Source organism: Anopheles marshallii, chromosome 3, assembly GCF_943734725.1.
Source record: "Anopheles marshallii chromosome 3, idAnoMarsDA_429_01, whole genome shotgun sequence".
NCBI lineage: Eukaryota > Metazoa > Arthropoda > Insecta > Diptera > Culicidae > Anopheles > Anopheles marshallii.
In genome coordinates this window covers 64,642,561-64,661,337 of record NC_071327.1, presented here as the reverse complement: position 1 = coordinate 64,661,337, position 18,777 = coordinate 64,642,561, and the positions used below count along the sequence as shown (strand labels likewise).

At 44.7% G+C, this 18,777-nt stretch overlaps 5 protein-coding genes across 5 annotated transcripts; 2 read left to right on the top strand and 3 right to left on the bottom strand.

Annotated features, from left to right (window-relative positions):
* Positions 1–42: 42 nt before the first annotated feature.
* Positions 43–5,844, top strand: LOC128713013 (uncharacterized). The gene is made up of 5 exons (XM_053807877.1): positions 43–51; positions 541–3,151; positions 3,224–3,420; positions 3,493–3,630; positions 3,769–5,844. The coding sequence occupies exons 1-5, from the start codon at positions 43–45 to the stop codon at positions 5,842–5,844; spliced, it is 5,031 nt and encodes a 1,676-aa protein (XP_053663852.1).
* A 259-nt stretch (positions 5,845–6,103) lies between these two features.
* On the bottom strand, positions 6,104–8,220 carry LOC128715415 (zinc finger protein 605-like). Its single transcript, XM_053810309.1, has 7 exons — positions 8,065–8,220; positions 7,678–8,002; positions 7,350–7,614; positions 6,779–7,286; positions 6,551–6,720; positions 6,341–6,482; positions 6,104–6,271 (listed from the first exon to the last, which is right to left on the bottom strand). Exons 1-7 carry the CDS (start codon positions 8,218–8,220, stop codon positions 6,104–6,106), a joined length of 1,734 nt encoding a protein of 577 aa, XP_053666284.1.
* A 653-nt stretch (positions 8,221–8,873) lies between these two features.
* Positions 8,874–10,608, bottom strand: LOC128716285 (eukaryotic translation initiation factor 3 subunit L). The gene is made up of 2 exons (XM_053811205.1): positions 10,579–10,608; positions 8,874–10,463 (listed from the first exon to the last, which is right to left on the bottom strand). Exons 1-2 carry the CDS (start codon positions 10,606–10,608, stop codon positions 8,874–8,876), a joined length of 1,620 nt encoding a protein of 539 aa, XP_053667180.1.
* A 1,147-nt stretch (positions 10,609–11,755) lies between these two features.
* Positions 11,756–13,168, top strand: LOC128713945 (acyl-coenzyme A diphosphatase FITM2). The gene has a single exon (XM_053808820.1). The coding sequence runs from the start codon at positions 11,756–11,758 to the stop codon at positions 13,166–13,168; it is 1,413 nt and encodes a 470-aa protein (XP_053664795.1).
* A 1,535-nt stretch (positions 13,169–14,703) lies between these two features.
* LOC128713518 (ganglioside-induced differentiation-associated protein 1) lies at positions 14,704–16,484 on the bottom strand. The gene is made up of 3 exons (XM_053808378.1): positions 16,395–16,484; positions 15,431–15,623; positions 14,704–15,365 (listed from the first exon to the last, which is right to left on the bottom strand). Exons 1-3 carry the CDS (start codon positions 16,482–16,484, stop codon positions 14,704–14,706), a joined length of 945 nt encoding a protein of 314 aa, XP_053664353.1.
* Between the last annotated feature and the right edge of the window lie 2,293 nt (positions 16,485–18,777).

The following is an 18,777-nucleotide window of genomic DNA, read 5'->3' as shown; positions in this document are numbered from 1 at the left end:
AACTTTAAATGCAATCTACAGATTTGCGTTCGATTTATGTCAATGATCTTCGTTCGTGGTATTTTCCGATTTGTCCCAACTCGTACATTTTTCAAATTCTACATCATCTGTCATCTGACATCAAAGTCGACACAGCAACGCCAAAATCATATTATTTTTCCCCTGGTCGGTGGTGGATGGTCCGTTCAGCGAAAGCGTGAAGTTGCAGACGTGTACACGGTGTGGCAGTTTCAAAGCGAAGCTTATCTGTAGGTACCTTGATTCAAGACTTGGGCTGATGTTATTGTGAAGGTGTCAATTGTGACAGTCCTTTAGCCTTTCATTTTCCGCATGTGTAGAAAAACATAAAATGTGGTGAACACGTACAATTATAATTTAGGTTATTATTAGCTATTATATCTATCTTTTACTGTAAAATATCCATAGCCCGCATTACGTTCGTTGTTGTGTTTCACCATGGTAAGGCCGTAGTTCGTAGATCGCTATCTTTGAAGCATACTTAACGTATGACCGGGGTTTCACATTGCGCTTCCACTCTAGGATTTGGAAGATCGAGAACTGGCCGTGTTAGAGGAACGCTTATACTCTTCTATTCACCACTCGTATGCAGAAGCGCCAAAGATTCCGGACGCAACGCCAGTTCCTGCACAGCCTTTGCGCATTGTTTCACGCACGTCGGTTATTAACAATGCCCAGGGCACGCTACCAGCTAACATGAATCGGTATTGGGTCGGTTCTTCGACTTCCAGTGCCGGAGAACGCGGACCGTACCCTAACACCCCACCAACCGTTGCTGATCCGAAACAAGCCGCACTGGAGAAAAATACTCCGGAAAGCAACAAAGAGGGTGGAAGCAATGAGGGGAGAAAAATGTTTTTGACGCCGTATCAATCGTTGCTTGGAAATATGGATGATAAAGTAAGTGAAAACCAACCATCGGTGTCAGAGGTGGGAGCCGGCCAAAAGAGCACTGTTCCAGAGCGAACAACGGTACCCAAAGTCGCACCGAAAGAACCAAGATTGCAGCTGAAGAAGAAGAAACAAACCAAACAGAAAGCGCAGTATGTAGAGAAAAAGCTGGAAAGCTTGTTGAAGCTCATTAACAAGGACAGAAAGCAAAATGCGATGCAAACGTTCGAGTCAAAGAAGACGAAAGCGAACAAAATACGGCAACGCAAGGCTCCACCATTCGTTGTGGCTGAAATAACGCTCAATTCATCCGACGAAGATTCACAGTCGACGACAAAAAAGAATGAATCCGCCACGCAGTCGATATCGGATGGTGAAGGCGATGAGGTCATCATCATACCAACGCCACCACCGCCACAAATTTGTATCGATTGCAGTGACGAAGAAGAAACTCCAAGCAATCGGTTTGCATTGCCGAAATCGAAGAAGAGAGGCAAAACCATGGGACACACTGTCGTCGCGAACTCACCCCGCTGCGGCAGTCCATCGAACAGTTCGATTATGTCGGATGATTTTATCGGACAGCACGATCGATCAAGGTTGAATGATAGTTTTACCGGAAGCATACCCAGTGATGATGAGCTGGCATGTTCGATGGAAGGAAAGTCCGGTAAAGCGAAAAATGCAACTGAAGTACGACAGAGTAGAGTTCCATCCATCTCCTCGGAAGATACGGTATGTACCAGTGGCGATACCACCGATCACGAAAACCATCCAGCAGAGACAAGCAAAGAAATCCCCATGTCCAAATCCCAACTACAGGTTAATAGTTTCGGCAATGAAACGAATGCAAAAAGTAGAAAAGATAATGCTGCTACCTCTAAAAAGACTCCTTCGAAACAGAAGTCTTCGAAAATGGCTACATCCACTCCCACTGCCGAGGCAGCAATGTCTCCGAGCTCCGTTTCTAAGCGCAATGCAAACAATAAAGCTAATTCCGGAGCGATATCGAACGACAGCACTACGAACTCATCCAAAATAACGGGAAAATCAAAAGCTAAATGCAAATCTCCTGTGACTCTAGCGATGGAAATGGTTTACAAGCAGTTTGAAAGGCAACAGGATCTTGAGTGTTCCGGTAAAAAAGCGAAAGCTAAAAAAGATGCTGCACCGTTAAAAGTAACCAAATCTATTTCGAAATCGATTACGCAAGCCTCTGGTACTACAGCGGATAAGTCGACCGAACGTAACAAAAATGGCATGGCTTCGAAGAACAGTGCTGGGACAAAATCCAAAACTAAAAAGTTTCCCCGCATAGATGAGAATGTGTCCTCGGAAAGCGATATCGATATTTGCTCTAAAATCAACAGCAGCAATACATCGCAGGGGAGTCGATCAGCGTCCACGTTCTTTGAGCAGATCGGTGACGTATCGTCCGAAAGTGATTACGATGATAGCTTTTTGCAATCGAAAAAAATGGTGGAGAAGGAACCGAACAAACGAATCGGTCGCAAACGAAAGCAGTACAATTCGGAAACATACTCCGATGAAGACTTCGCCTGTGCGCTCACGGACATTGTACGAGCTCTATCAGACACGGACGATGAGGACGACGATACTGAAGCTGTTGGTATTGTAAATAATGAATCTAATTCAAAGACAGCAACTGCAACTACGGTCGTAGAACAGCCAACATCATCTTCTAAGCAAGATCGTAATCCTAAGAAAAAAAGAAAAATTAAACAAGTACCACCAGAACCAGAGAGCATAGTAGGGGGCCCAATGCGTCCGGTCAACAACAAACCAGACTTGCAGCAACAAATGAAACAACCGGAATTAGTTGCGAAGAAGAAGAAAAAATCGAAAGAACCAAAATCAAGCGCGAACGCAAATGTGTCCATTGATAGTAGTTTCTCAGAGATTCAAATGGATCTGGCGGATAAATCACACTGTCCTACTGATGGCGTGCAACAAGCTCAGATTATGGAGAGAAATGGAAGTTCAGCTACTGTAGCCTACGTACAACCACCACAGCCTACTCAGAACGTGTTAGATTCTGAAGACGTACAAATGTATGAGGACATCCAGTGTCATGTCGTTTCTGGCATACCCGGGGAGAGCTCCAAGAAAATTCAACCCAGTGGACCAGACTGTGCGTGGAACGAGGAAATGAAACAATTCTACAACACTTCGTGGACAGGCGAAGATTTTAACATGGATTTAGTTTTGAATAGAATGCCATGTAAGTGATGCTTCTGTGCCAATCTGTGTAGGATTTTGTCTATAATGCCTGTTTCTCCCAATCCCATTGCAGACGATAGCAGACATTGGTCCATCCTGCATAAAGATCGTTATCCCGATCCACCCAAGAGGGATATCATTTGCAGCAAGTGCGGTGATCGTGGCCATATGCAATTCAAGTGTCGCAATCCACCGAAACAGCCGATTTGCTTTATGTGCGGTGAGAAAGGACACAAGGAACCACGCTGTCCCAAAACGATCTGCCTAAACGTAAGCACACCTACCCTTGATAACAAACCCGCAATGCTGGATTTATTTATTTTGCTTTGTCATTGTTTGTAGTGTGGTGCCAAGACGCGTAGCTTTGTGCGAGGATGCAAATCGTGTAATCGGGATGCTGACATCGTCTGTTTCTCCTGCGGGATGCGTGGTCATGCCCAGCGCAGCTGTCCCGATCTCTGGCGGCGATATCACAGTACGGTAAGTATTTTGTGCTTCGTTCGTCACTGTATAGAATCTTTAGAAAAATCATTTCGACCGAAACATCAATACCAGTTCCAAACAACAATGGTACTAATAATTTTTCGTTTTGTGCATCTTGGATTTCGTCTCGGAAAGATCGAAGATAATGTACCGCTGCGGGAGGATTACCAGAAAAATCACAACGCGCGGTGGTGCTCCATCTGTGGTAAAGTTGGCCACCAGGCAAGCGCGTGCAATGACGCCCGACGCATCTTTAGCCATCCGATACCAAACATGAGAGTGAGCTCGTACATGCCGACCTACCGGCAGGAATATAATCGAAGCGATAAGCATCGTTATGACAAGCAAGAGAGAAGGTTTGCAATGGATCCGACTGCCCGGTACAATCTATTCAGCACCGACGCTAATGAGTGTGAGTTCAATTTGCCCGAACTAGCCCAAAACGAGAATGGGTTCTATTACGGCTTTCTCAAAGCAACTGGACTGTTGGAAAAGTATGAACGGGGAGATAGCAACGATTTCGAGGAAACCGTCATACAACAACCTCAAGCGCTTATACAACCGGCAGCAGAAGCTCCATCATTGGAATCCATCCGTTCAGAACTTCCTGCTTCGCACATGGACGAAACCAGCATCCTGCCAGATCCGCAAAGTGCGAAACAAACGGTTTGTGTCGACGAACTGTACAAACAAGAACGCATCAGCAGCGCAGCAAGCGAAGCTCCCGAGGTGGAGGAAAACTCTAACTACAGTTTTTCAGAATTCCATACCGATGAAATGCAAATGGATGATAGTCAGCAGAATGTGGACATAATGCCTCCACCATCGGACAACTTTGTCCCGACGGACTTCAGCAACGGTAATCAGCTGATGTTCTCTGACTTTATTCCTCTCACAATTGATCCGGTAGAAACGCTTCCACCAGCACCATTGCCAGAACCAGAATCACCACAACACTACCACCTGGCACCACCAACTACAACAGTAGTGGCAGCAGCAGTAGCAGTACCATCCGCAGAAGCACAAGTAACAGACCTGGTCATAAATAGTGCACCTGCTTCTATAGTAAAGCCCCAAAAGGAAGACAAGAAAGTGGGCGATGTAGCGAAAGTGCTGCTCACACCGGATCGTGCTACGTTGCTGTTGTCTGCGCAAGGTAGCCAATTTCTCAAGGAGTGCGGCAAGAAACACTGCTTACAGCTTAGCATTATGTTCGAAACGATCGGCAATGTGCTGCTCATCACTGGTACGCTTGAGGCACAGAATAAATTTCACGAGGAGTTGGTACGCTACCTAACCGAAGCGGAGCTCCAGCTTAAAAACCATAAATACCACCAGGCGTTCGGACCGAAGGACTCGAACGAAATGACACGCTATATTGCGTTGTATTTTCGAGGTTTGGTACAGGACCAAATTAGTATGAGTGAACTCTTGCAGAAGTTCAACAATGCACAGAGCCTGGAAAATAAGGAAAAATTCCGACGCCGGTTAAACGTACAACTCTTCGGTGTGTGTGGTTTGCGCGACGGTCGAAAGCATCTGAACAGATTGCGCTGCCAGCTGGGAATATGCATGAAGGCGAACCCCCGGAGTGGGATTTCGCAGGAACGGCGCAACATGATTGGTGAATCCATTCGGTACATCTTTTCGGCATACGATCACGTGTACTATGCTGAGTTTGTGAGAGAATATGAGGAGCTGAAACAGACAAACAAGCTGAAGAAAGTAACGTACAATGATTTGAGCATTCCCCGGAAAAAAACGCGACAGGAGGAACAGAACCAGCAAAGGAATAAGAAAGAAATAAAAAAAGCTAAATCAAGGGAAAAGGTAGCCGAACGACTTGCGCAGGGACCTTCGCCTGTTGATAAACAGTATGCTAATTTCATAAGAAGAGCCACAAGGCCGATTAACCCGAATCGTCTCGAACAGCTCGATAACGCGACGCGCCACGTTCAAAGAACTCAGGGTAGAGAAAATGTGGCTCATACACAACAGCCGCACAATTCCCGACATGGTAACAATCGCGCACAGCAGCGTGAGAAACCTTCACCGAGAAGTAATCCTTATCACTGGTACCAACGGCCGGTAACCAGAAACCACGGGCAATCAAGCTACTCGTCCAATTTATCACAGCTGGCCAATAGAGCTTTCACATTGCGTAAGGAGGAGATGTCTCTGCTGAAAACGATACAGGATTTGTTGCGGTGAGAGGTGGTGTGTACAGCTTTCGTGGATTTAGTTCCGCGAAGGTGTGGTGCATCCATTTCGTGAGTTGTGTTAAAAATAAAACCACTCATGGGAATTTACAATAAGTTCGCAAATGAAAACATTGAATGTGTAAGTTTGCACTTCTGAATAAAGATTGATGACAAATGTGTAGCAAAGCTGTTTCTTGTATTTTTTTTTTTACAAAACATTCACTAAGTTTTTAGACAACAGCGGATAGAGTAATTCAGTGCGCTAAAGCTTATAACACGATACTGACTGTATTCATCGTAAGAAACAGCTCTTCTTCGTGACCAGCGACATGACTCGAATTATCGTACTGCATCTGACCACATTGTTTCATGTGATTTTTCTTCTGTTGGCGCGTAGCAAACTCTTGTTCACATTTAGGACATCGTTCTGCTTGTTTCTAGAAGACAGAGATTGGTGTGCGTCAGTTGTGCGATCGTATGTAAACTTTTGCCATAGTAAAATGTACCCGCTTTGCACGATACTGGCCCAGCAGTACGCCATCGATGGGTTTGACGCGCACATTTGTCTGCTCACCGTGCACCAGAAACATGTGTTTGTTGTAAAAATAGTGATACTTGAAGTCACGGTTGCAGCAAACGTAGCTTTCTCTGCAAATGAGTGTCGAGTGAGCAGTTAATTGGTAAATTGTTGATCGCACTGGTTTTGGGATACTAACCGATATGTAATGCATAGATGGTTGGCTAGCTCCTCTTTCGTCACGTATGCCCCTAGACACACTCCACACTGTAGGCCGCTCGGGGCTCGGTGGTGTGCTTTGTGTTCTTGCAGTTTTGCATCCGAATCGTACGATTGCAAACAGATATCACAGACAAAATACGTTTGTATCTGTAGGTTAATAATAGCTATAAGGATACGGTGCGCTATCGAGGACCCTTCTACTCACGTTGTGCATCTTCTCCACATGCATACGAAGCTTGTCCTTACGCCGGTACGTCGTGTCGCAATGCTCGCATCGATACTGCACACCCTCATGCAGTTCCTTGGTGTGTCGGTTCAGATGCGTGTGCGATTTAAAGCTAAACCCACACGTGTTGCAGGTATGGGTGCGCTGGTTGGTGTGTGTCTTCATGTGCTGTGCCAGCGTCTGTTTCGTTCGGAACATTAGTGCACATTCCGGGCAGCTTACCTCGAACGCGTTCAGATGCAACCGCCGTACGTGCAGAAGCTTTTCCGCCTTCGTGTAATACTCCAGCGGACAATATTCACACTTGTACTGGCGCTCCGTTGCGTGCCGTTTGCGATGGTTTTCCAACACGAACTTTGTATCGAAAGCCAATCCACAAGTATCGCACATATGGTCCCGGTGCGAGAACCGTTTGTGCTGCATGAGATCTTGCTTGGTGCTAAATTCTTCATCGCATCGCTTACAGATGTGGACTTTACGTTTCTCCCTAAAATAAGCGCAAGAAAAAAGCGGTTAGATACTGGTGGCTGTTGGTTCTTGTTGCTAATACCTCTGGTGGTTTTTCTTGTGTGGCGGAAATGCGTTTGAACGTAACGATGCTGATGAACATTGCTGGCACTGGCATGGCAGTACTGCTTGCTTGCTCTGTCGATTACAGCATAACGGTGATTTCGTTTTAGTAATTTTCTGATCATTCTGCTCCAACGCAGGCAGCTTAATCTGCTCGAAATCGGGTTTGAACTCCCACCCTGATTTTTCGCTTTCATTGCTTAACTCCTTCGTAATTCGATCCGTTTTTACAGCAAAAAATTCTTCTTCGTCATGAAGTTCAAGGTATTGGTTTTGTGTCTGGGTTTGCACCACCACGAGATCCTTACTCGCTTCTAATGACAAGCTGTCTGGAATGCAAGTATCTTCCTGCTTCAACTCCTGTTTGACCTTGCAATCGGTGAATTCATCCAACAAATCTTGAACGACAAGCTGATGTTTATCAGTAACTTTAAGATCACGCAGTACCATTAACAGTTCTGCATGACGCTCGTCCAAGAGTTCCTCCAGCTGGTCTGTTTGTCCTTTTTGTAATAACGCTAGGCTAAACACAAACTTCCCGATCAGTTTCAAACGATTGCGGTAGACAATAAATTCGCTCAGCTCTTTGTAGCATGATTCACAAATACCGCCCGGTGTAAGATGTTGTAACTCCTACAAAACATGTTAGTAATCACAGATTACGGTTAGAGTTAAGGAAATAGACGCGTTCTTACCGGTGAAATCGGGAACATTAACTCATTTACCACATCCCTCAGTTCGAACCCATGACTAGGATCAATCGTATCCAAAGCAATCAAGAAAATCTCCGGATTATACTGTAAACATATGTGACACACATTTGGAAAGTGTTCTAGGCGAAAACCAGTCATACCGAAAACCAAACTAATGACCAATTTGCAGGTGAATACACTGCTCGGTGTATTATTTGAGAATTTAGTAGTTGTTTCTCCGTTACCGCAGATGAAAGTGAAATTGCCTTTTGTCGACATAAGCACAACCAAAACAATGTTGACATTTGCGAAATGTCACTGTGTCGACGTAACCTTTTTTACAAAATTTTAAAATTTCTAGTTAAAGTTCACTAAAATACACGAATGAAAATCGACCGAGTACACCCGGGATTAGGTGCACTTTCACTAGTTGGAGAAGGTTGGACTAGTTGGAAATTAGTGTGAGTTATGCCATACAATAATTTATCGATAACTATAAGCAATACCGTCCGACCGTTCTTCTTGACACGGTCCCGAATGAAAATTTCTCAAACATTAACTCAACTCGAACTTTTGGTGAGAACCTGCAACGTTGGCAGCATGGTTTATTATGCCACAGTGTTTTCCTATCAAGGGTTCCCTGGTTTTTCTATGTATGTAATACGGTTGATTCGCTCTTCTCGCGAGAATAAATTCGCGTGTCTCTGTTCCACACACCCCACACGTGCTCGGCTATTGTATGTTAGATTAATGCCAGATTAGGCTACAGTATGAATAGAAACAAGTATCGTGCACACCTAGTCCACTGCTGTTTAACCCTTGATGGCGTGAAGACGGCGGTTCAGATCCTCAAATTTCATTACTTTACGTATAAAAAAGTCACCGTAACGATGCGACACTTTCGTATCGGCAATGTGGATCATGTCCTTGTCGATATAAAAGTCCAACTCCGAACCAGACTGGAACTTGCCTTCCAGACCGCTGGAGCCCTTCGTCCACACGATGTTCTTCATCTTGTGCTTGAAGCACAGCAATCGGGTAAGCAGATTCTCCACCTTCTGCTTGTCCACCTCGTCTCGGGGCAGACGATCCATGAACGCGGCCAACTTCATAATCGGCAGAGTCGTGTACAGCTTCAGATACGAGCGAATGGTTGGCAACTCCTGCTGCTGTATAACTTCGTCCATGAACACGTTTATCTGATGCTCGAGCGCTTCCTTCACGTAGTCATCGATCGGTGCATCCGGTGGTGGTGGAACGGGCGACACGAACTTCGGACAGGCAAACACGAAGAAATTGCGGAACACATCCAAATCTCCGCACTGCATCTTGTACATGTTGTCGTGATAGTTCTTCTCGCGCAGCACCTGCTGGATAGATTCGTCGATGCATTGCGGATGCAGCACCAAACAGATAGCAAGCAGATGGTACATCTGGTCCGTCTGCTTGTTGATCTGGTCATTCTGGTACGAACGGGCACTGTACAGCTGCTTGGTACGTTGAATGTACAGCAGGATCGACGAGAACGTACGGATCGCGTCCGAGTAGCGACGCATCATCATGTACGCGAAACCGACATAGTACGACGTGCTGATCTGGCACGACGGAATGTGCGAGTACTGGCTCTTCTTGTGAATTTCGATCGGTTCCAGTACCTTAATCGCTTGATGGTAATCGCCGAGCAGCGAGTGCACACGCAACAATCCCACCAAGCTAAAGTATCCCAGCATCTTGTAGAACGAATGACGACCAAACTCACCCGCAACTGCTTCCGGGTCCTTACCCGCAGCTGCCGCCTCCAGCTGATCCTTAATCTTGGACATCGATACAAGCGAGTGCAGCACGTTCAGGATGCACAGGATGTTCCACACCTTGCTGTTGTTGTTCAGCAACATGTCCATCTCTTCGTCCGTCTTGTCCGTCAGCCGAGCACGGTATTGCGCAAAGTTTTGGAACTGATACACGAACTCGTCGATCAACTCCCACAGCCAGATGTCGGGCAATTCCAGCTGGACCGGTTCCTTCGACGGAAGGATGTAGTTGAAAAAGTTACAATAATTGTAGAACGAATTCAGTCGCTGCTCCAACGAAGGTCCGCCCTGGATGCGTGCGTGCAAGTGACGGTAGTACAGTTCCTTGTACAGGATCAAGAACAGATTGTCGTTGTCTACCAGATGGGCCACCTCTTCCTCGCTTGGCCAAGCTTTCTTCTCGAAGTGCTGCTCGCTCAGCTTGGGGAAGGTGTTTTCGTACAAGTTCTGAATTTCATACACCACACCGTCCTTGATAACGGTGCAGAAGTACATCAGAAACTTTTTCACATCCTCGTGCATCGGAAAGTAGCCCCGTTCGTACATGCCATCATCCGGCATACCCATCTCGTAGCCGTATTCTTCGTAGCCCTACGGTACACAACAAAGTTAGGTTAGGAATGTTGGATAGCCAACAGTACTATTGCTAGTGCTGGCTGTTACAAGGGAACTCGTTTTTCGGTGCTCTTTGCGATAATTTACTTACGCCATCCCACGGTTCTTCGTTCGAATACATTATTGATGCTGTTGGCGTTTACTTGCGACACGAAATTGAAGATTTTCTCCACAAAACACCAGATCACACACCGAATGGAATTGATTCCTTCGAAGCAAGAGGAAAAAGTAGAAAACAGCAATACGCTGGCAGCTGTCAATTTATTCCATTGACAACCACCAACATGCATACAAAGAGATGGGACGTTTTGGTTGCTTCGGATATTTAAAATTTACCTAACAATGAGGAATGAAAGCAAAATGTGTAGCAAATATTGGTGAAGCTATACGAGTAGTTTTTGATTCTTTTTGGGACATTTTTATGTTATGAAAAATTGAATGAAAAAAGAAAATTGCACAAGAAAAGAAACTTCTATTCACCTTGAGCCAAACAAAAAATACACAACAAATTGTGTTGAGGGAAAAGGCACTTTTTCAGTATTTTTGCATAAATAGGACAACCGCAGAACCATATATCGAATTCGTAGAACATATTAGCTACAATACAAGCCAATTCTCACCCAAAACATATCTTACGGACCAGAACTACCCGCAGTCCTGCTATTGCCTCCACATTTTGAAACATCAGCTGAAGGTGCAAGTGTCATTTGAATTGCAGATGTTGTTAATTACACGCAGATCGTCTGTTTTTGCGTGAACAAGTGCGTTTCAAAAGTGCGTAATCACTCAACGGCCAACACACGCGACTTCCTGCCATTTGGCCAAATCCATTTCCTTCGCTCGCCGTATACAAGGTGTTATAAGTTCCATTCGATTTTGCATGCTGTTAATGCCGTGGTACAAACAAGTGATGTAAGTTTCGGCCCGCATCACGCGGAAACTTCGTTTGATTGAGTGGGCTTTTTTATTTTTGGAATGCAAAGGGGGCTGTATGAAAACTGGACGGGTGAGCCTTGCCCTCCCACTCCCTGTGTGAAGTGGCTGTGTTTATTTTTAAGTTCGAATCATTTTGCATGGCGCACTGCTAGATTCCTGCAGCAAAGGCAATGTTATTTGCACTTTCTTTTTTCGCTCTAAATTTCCCATTACCGTCACCATCATCAACATCAGGCGACTAATCAACAAAGGGCTTTATTCTTTCTTCTTTCCATTTCCGCGCTACAAATCAGAACGATACCGACGAACAACTGCAGGAACAGTACGCACCGATGGCAAACAAACGAAAACCAATCCACACACCATCTGCCCCCGGAGGTGTTGGTGGAGCAGCGGGAGGAAATGCTGCCCGTCCGCAGATGAACTTTCGCCAGGGGTTAAACGATACAACGGCTCGAAGCGAAGCTAAGGGCACCCGGCCGACCGCTACACCGACCTCGATAAGGGAAGTGCTCACAATGATGGTGCTGCACGTGTGCAAAAAGATAATTTTCTTCGACACCAGTCTTAAGGTCCCGCTGTATTTGGGTTCTTTGTTCATCGTGTCCCTCATTGGCGACTTTCTGCCATACCCAAAGACTTATCTAGCGCGCACGGACAATCTGTTCAACGTGTATTTCGTTAAACTAGGCTGGGCATGGACGTTACTGTTCGCTTTTCCCTATCTGGCCATGACATCGATCACAATATGCTGCGGTGACAATCAGCGGCTACTCAGGAACCATCTGCCCCGGCTCGGTATAGCGACCGTGTTTTGGTTCGTGTGGACAAAGCTGTTCAACATCATCGAATCGAGCTACGGCCGTTGCAGTGTGCGCGGATTCGATGCAAAAACGGCCTGCCTGAAGGCGGGCCACCTGTGGAATGGTTTCGACATCTCCGGCCACGCGTTTATCCTGATCTACTCTAGCTTGGTGCTGATGGAGGAGGCACGTCCCATCATTGGGTGGGAAAGTATAAAGGATTTGCTGCGCAACGAAGAGCACAATCGCAACAACAACGATACGTCACAAACGTCCAATCCACTCAAAAGCTTAAAGGACGAAGATCTGAAGGCACTGAAATACTTCTACAATCGCTTCACGCCCACCATTCGGTTATTCTTCATCGGGATGACTATGTTACAACTGCTCTGGGACTTGATGCTTGTCGGTACGATGCTCTACCACCATCGGATGGTGGAGAAGGTGCTGAGTGGCATTATTGCCGTCGTAACGTGGTTCGTGACATACCGTGCCTGGTACCCGATACCGACCGTACTGCCCGATCCCGTTGGAAAAGGGCTGTTCAACTACCAATCGATTAGCAAACCGGAAATTGGTCTTCGACGAAGAGCCAGTTTACTGCAGCACGGAGGTGGTTCATCGGCGGCTGCTGGAGCGAATTTGAACAACACGACAGGTAGTAGCAAAGAAATTCCCAAATTCATGGGAATGCCACTGTACGCTGCTAGGCAAACATACAACCCTTCGGCGGCGGGTGCAAACATCGGTTCAAACGCATCCCCCCTGGAAGGAGCGGGCAGTGGTGTGCAGGGATCCTTCGTAAGTAGCCATCTGTATGGTTCGCGTGTAGGTAGCAGCGGTGGCATTAGCAGTAGCGGTGGTAGTAACTATAGCAACCCGGACTTTAACCATCCTTCGTACGCTCGCTATCGTAGTCGCTTTGAGCGCTTCGAGTCGTAGTGTGTACATATGTATGTGTGTGTGTGCGTGTGTGTGCCGTCCATCCAATCCTTTTAGTTTTATGTTTGCAGGCCTGATAACATTGGTGATTGTAAATTGTAGGTAGTACAAGTACGGTTTCGCTGGGATAATGTTGTTTGGGGAATACGCTTTTACAGCAGCATGATGCACGATCGCCCGATCGTGTGTTGATGGTTGGGAATGGCATCAGGTGAAGGGAACGTATTATTTGCAGTAGGCATTTCTTCTTGAATCTCGCATTTCTATGCTGTACAATTGGCCTGCTTGTGACGTACAGTGAAGGTGCACGAAAAATATTTCTCTCACTACCTATACACTCTACCAATCCACCCCCTGTGTCTTTCCATTTCGCAGATCTAGTTTGCCGACAAAGCAAGTGCAATCATATCGGTATAGTCTCACGATCGAGCAGCCAAATATCGAAATCACGACAGATCGACAGGGCGAACTGGAACTGAAGCTATATGTACAGAAGCGTCTGTAGCAGAACAGCGACAATGGCTGTTTTCATATTTCCTAACAGCATGACAAATTGCTCAAAGAAACTACTTTTAATAAGCAGCATCCGACGTAACAGTTAGGGGGTTGACCGAACGAAACCACCACACGAAAAGCTATACTTTCACAAATTTAGATTTAACTTTATTGTGTTCTTTCATTTAAACGCGTCTTTGGTGGTTTGTAGTTTAGTTTTACGTTACATACTTATGAGGCAGACTTACACACGTTATTATTTATGTTGAATGTCTTTCACTATCTGTTATTTCTTAGCTGATGGTTGTGTTAACTTTATGTTTTCGTTGATATTATTGTTGCGCGTTTATATTCTGTTGTAATTTTTCGAACGACCAAATACAAGTAGGAAACTTTACTAAACTGAACGTCTACTATTTTATTCCACTGCTGTTGTTGTAATTATAGCGTGAACCCACTATGCTCGGAATGTTTTTTTAACTGTATGCATGTCTGAATATATATTGTATCGCGTATTTAATTTTCTTTTTTATCACTGTTGTTTGATTTTAACGGTTTGAGATTAGTGTAGCGAGCAGGAGCGATAAGTTCGCCGGGAGCTACCGGTGAGCTAACTCGTAAATCCTAGTACATGCTGGTGTGTTGTTCATTCAGTAAAGATAAGAAAAAAACGTATGTACCTATTTCTATTAGTGTTTATATTGCTCATCAACATTATCAATCTTTCCACTCGTCTTAATCCCCGATAGCTACCAACAAATTTGTCTGATTTTATACATCAATATCATTTTTGCATGCTGAAGTTGTTTTCTGAAGGATTCGGCCTCAACTGCTCAGAGATTTATACGAATGAAAAAGAGGATAGTAACACCGTGCTACGATAAAAAGACGATGATAGACACACATAAAAAAAATCATTCAAGTACAGAGTTTTTCCTTAAGTTTTACGAAATAAACACAAAAGGCTGTAAGCTAGGAGGCTCGCTTAATAAAATCTCACCACCGTAAATAAATGCCCACACACCCGCCCCAATCCATTATTATCGCTTCAAAAGCGTGGAACTAATTAATACGGACGAGACGGCGGCCAGACCGGCCTTGTAAACCGGCGGCGTATTGATCCACACCGTGCGCAAAATCGACACCTTCGACGGGAGCACACTTTGGAACGATTCGCGCTGGCAAACTTTGGTAAAGAACCGCCCAATGTGGGGCCTTTTCCCTTCGCCCCAGAAACGATCTTCCAGCCCGAGTACGTACAGCCGGTGCAGCAGCGTACCGAGCCCGATGTCGACCAGCGTGAACGTATCCGTGCCGGTTAGCCAACACCGCTCGATGTCGATCGTTGCTAGATATTGTTCCACACTGGTCAGAAATTCGTCCAACGCTACCAAAAGCTTGCAGAAGTATTCTTCACTCGCAATGATGCTTCGTTTACGGTCGTGGAAATCAGCCTTCTTGATCAGAACCTCGGCAAACGCCGGATATTCGGTTGCGTACGAACGTAGCCGCTGGGCAAGCGTTTCCTCCCGGGCCAGGATCGTTTGGCGCACGGGCAGCACGAACGGGAACTTGGGACTGCCCACGTGCTGGGGATGAAGAAACGATCCGATCGTTATTACACCGATCGGTAAGCTTTCGATCGTCTGCCGAAACCCAACAATCAGCTTATCTGTCCCGATTGGCATCCGGAGGGGTTTGTCTGGAATTATAGAACGATCATCACGAATAAGCTGTTAGCGGCGTAAACTTGCTTTCGGAACTCACTTTTTGGATAGTTTTCCTCCAGATAGTCCAGTATGCGGGTAGAACCGGGCACGATCAACAAACCGTTCTGCAACACTGGCAGCTCAGCACGCGGATTCAGCTCGAGAAACCATTCGGAAAAGTGCTCATCATTGGTGACATCGATATCATACTTGGTGAACCGGATCCCTTTCTCGTGCAGAGCCTGTAGCACCTGGCGTGAAAAAGAGTGAAAACCATTACCACAAGTACATCAAGTTCATCATCGTCGTTCCGCATTGTATGATATTTAATATAATATTAATATAATATATTAATAATATAATATTAATTATTAATATAATACCCCATGATAACTGGTATAGCAGTACGGATGGAGTAACGCACCAGTTATAAATGCAATGATATAAATGGAATGATCTGCTGATATGGCTAGAACACATGAAGCTAGATAAACCTATTCCGCACCCAACCGATACGATCCGGTGATGCATGACCGGTAGGTAGCATCATTCAACTCTTCACATGTACGCATATGGAGCACATGACTGTTTTAAATGCGCGAACAAACATTACCGGTCCAGTACGTAAAGTCCAAGGTTAAGTACAATGCCCATTCGGTGACAAATTGAATGCTTGTTTTTTGCCACCTGTAAAGCTGTACAAATTAACAATGTGCAGTAGAAGAACAAGATCGTATCGTGCCATCTCAAAAACACACATTACGCAATGTAGGAGCCACAAAGCTGATGCGTCTAACGATGATAAAATGAAAGATAAATAGTGGTGCCAGGTCATTGTGGCCAGGCAGTGTCTTCAAGTTTATACAGATCTGTAAGATTGTTTTACAAAAGCACAACACCCCAAATTGCGTCTACTAATTAAAAAAAAGAACCTCTTTTCTTCACTCACACTGTTGAAATGATGGAACTGTTAAGTAAGGAATTGCTTGTTATTGATGTATAATGATGTATGCCTTACATACCTTGAGACAGTAGTAGCTATATTGGTTGCAGTACAATATTAAACCGTCTCCATTCGCTACACTCGGTCGTTTAAATCGTTTTTCGAACATTTTGCTTTATCTAAAACAGTCCTTTTCTTTCTCGTCACTCACTACCGGAAGATCCGCTCAAAAGAAACGGGTTGCGTACGGGTTGCAGCGGCCTACACAACACGACAAATGCACTCGCGCTCACAGAACACTCTTTTCCTGCAGTAGATCACATGCCCTTTTTCATCTCTCCACCGTCGTCGTCGTCGATCGCACTTGATCGTCACGCGTTCCTCCGCGCGATCATTGAACAGTGGCCGTCGCCGTGCGAGTGGCTATAAACGGCTGGATACACAGGCACGGCTAATGCGCGATAAGTAACTGTGGGCGAGTGGCGCTAACTACCATCTGATTACCGTGCGCTTTTACCACCTACTGGACCAGCTGATGTGGCCATCATAGCGTCACGATGATGCGCGATGCGTAAAGGTGTTCTTTTTTGCTGCCCATATACGCTCCACCGCATCGAGAATGCGGACTAAACTGGATCGCGTTTAAAGCCCCTAACGGGATGTTTTTATTGTTGGCTTTTTTTAAAAAATTACTTTACTTGTAAGTAATTGCCAGTATTAGATTTCATCCATAATATTCGCTCTCTGTGATCTTATGCGCAGCATTAGTAGCTAGCTATTTTATAATTCTCTTCACCGTCGGTAGTCGTAATGAAGCTTTCAAAGTACACTGAAGCGATCATGTGTGTGTGATAAACTAGGCAGCTAAGCGGGCTGCTGGGCGGCCCCTTTTTGGGCGAAATTCTAATCTCTTAAAAGGTATGTGAGTGATCGCACTATCATTCCCATTACTCTCCTCCGAATTCATGATCCAGTGTTCCAAAGATATCAGTGTTGAGAAATGGTTTTCACTCGTTTTGTTTTATTATCACGCGTAAAAGACAAAACTAGCTATTGCTACCCATCGCTACCGCTTTACACGTCTGCATGAACGATCATTCTGCGCGATCACCGCATCCTTCTGCTCCGTTTTCCATTTTCCAACAGGGTACCACCTCAAAGCGTCGGAAAATCCAGGACAACAGACATCATCCCTCTGGCTGATAAAATTTCGGCCACGGTTCCGCTTGGATGACGTGTTTGCAACGCACCGAGAGGAAATATAAAGAGCTATGGTTATATTTTTGTAACTCACCATAAAACAAAATACCTTTTAATAAATCATTCTACTAAAAACACAATAATTTCTTTCCTCCACTACCGTACCAAATGAGAAAAGGAGTCGTATCGTTTTAAAAATCCTGTCCAGATTCTTACATTTATTTGCAAGTTCAATATAATAGGGGCCTCTTTCCGCGGCGCGCGCGTTTGTAGCTTATTTAAATCTAGAATCTATATTTGCCATTCCTACGGCAACAAAAACTCACGATTCCTCCAATAAATGATACAGTTTGTGTAAGAGGAATAATACTATGCAACTATACCTTTTTTACAGCTTTTAACGTGTGCACGTTTCCACGCCATCCGCAGCAATAAACAAATGTGTGTGTGTGTGATTTGTGTTTTGATGCATCTACATTAAAAATGTTTCTTTTTAATGGATATTTCATTTGATTCTTCTATTTTCCTCTACTACTACAAATGGTTAAACATATACAGGAAAGATAAAAATAAAGTAAATATAGGTAAACGTCTACCTTCTATAGCAGCTGGCGGTATTTAATCAATATCGAATGGAACCATAAACTGTGCGCTTACGCTAAAATTCTTACATTTTATCACCTATACACACACACACACACGCATGCATTAAACTTTCTTATAATGTTTTTTGTTATCATACGAAATCGCCATCGTGTACTTAATTCGGCATATATACAATAAAATATGCATCTCAAAGAAATCGGTGGAAAAACTATACACGTGTATGTATGCTGGACGAAAGTGAAATTTTCGGGCCATTAGGGGCGGCGGCTCTGTCCAGTCAGACGATTTGAACCACGTGCCTTTTACTACACCCCCGACGACTGTGTTTTTGGGAACCGGCCCATACCCTCTTCACCACACATCCGAACATCCCACTTTCGCTTATTAACAGACTGATATCATTGTTTTAAAATTTCGTGGGGTTTGTTAAAATTAAATGTGTTCTACGTTGGACAATGTTAAAGGATGATGACTCATCCATTCCTTTATCCAGGATCAGGTTACATAGAACAGGTTGTAACGTTGCCTAATTCCTTGGAAATAATAATTTAAAGTGGTTTTAAATTATGTTTTAAACTAAACACGATCTCACCCCCGGTTCTGCACTGCAACACCTAACCATTCTGTAGATAGTTGTACAGAATGGAGGGACAAGA

What these genes read in the sequence shown, in the direction of transcription:
- LOC128713013 (XM_053807877.1), top strand. An exon ending in AGTTTTGAATAGAATGCCAT is followed by an intron (nt 3,152 to 3,223) that starts GTAAGTGATGCT and finishes ATCCCATTGCAG; the next exon opens with ACGATAGCAGACATTGGTCC. An exon ending in GGCGGCGATATCACAGTACG is followed by an intron (nt 3,631 to 3,768) that starts GTAAGTATTTTG and finishes CGTCTCGGAAAG; the next exon opens with ATCGAAGATAATGTACCGCT.
- LOC128713518 (XM_053808378.1), bottom strand. Translation starts at nt 16,484, where the DNA reads ATGTTCGAAAAACGATTTAAACGACCGAGTGTAGCGAATGGAGACGGT. An exon ending in ATAGCTACTACTGTCTCAAG is followed by an intron (nt 15,624 to 16,394) that starts GTATGTAAGGCA and finishes TTTTCACGCCAG; the next exon opens with GTGCTACAGGCTCTGCACGA. An exon ending in GGAGGAAAACTATCCAAAAA is followed by an intron (nt 15,366 to 15,430) that starts GTGAGTTCCGAA and finishes CTATAATTCCAG; the next exon opens with ACAAACCCCTCCGGATGCCA.
- LOC128713945 (XM_053808820.1), top strand. Translation starts at nt 11,756, where the DNA reads ATGGCAAACAAACGAAAACCAATCCACACACCATCTGCCCCCGGAGGT.
- LOC128716285 (XM_053811205.1), bottom strand. Translation starts at nt 10,608, where the DNA reads ATGTATTCGAACGAAGAACCGTGGGATGGC. An exon ending in ACGAAGAACCGTGGGATGGC is followed by an intron (nt 10,464 to 10,578) that starts GTAAGTAAATTA and finishes TGTGTACCGTAG; the next exon opens with GGCTACGAAGAATACGGCTA.
- LOC128715415 (XM_053810309.1), bottom strand. Translation starts at nt 8,220, where the DNA reads ATGACTGGTTTTCGCCTAGAACACTTTCCAAATGTGTGTCACATATGT. An exon ending in CACAAGAAAAACCACCAGAG is followed by an intron (nt 7,287 to 7,349) that starts GTATTAGCAACA and finishes CGCTTATTTTAG; the next exon opens with GGAGAAACGTAAAGTCCACA. An exon ending in GCCAGTATCGTGCAAAGCGG is followed by an intron (nt 6,272 to 6,340) that starts GTACATTTTACT and finishes TCTGTCTTCTAG; the next exon opens with AAACAAGCAGAACGATGTCC.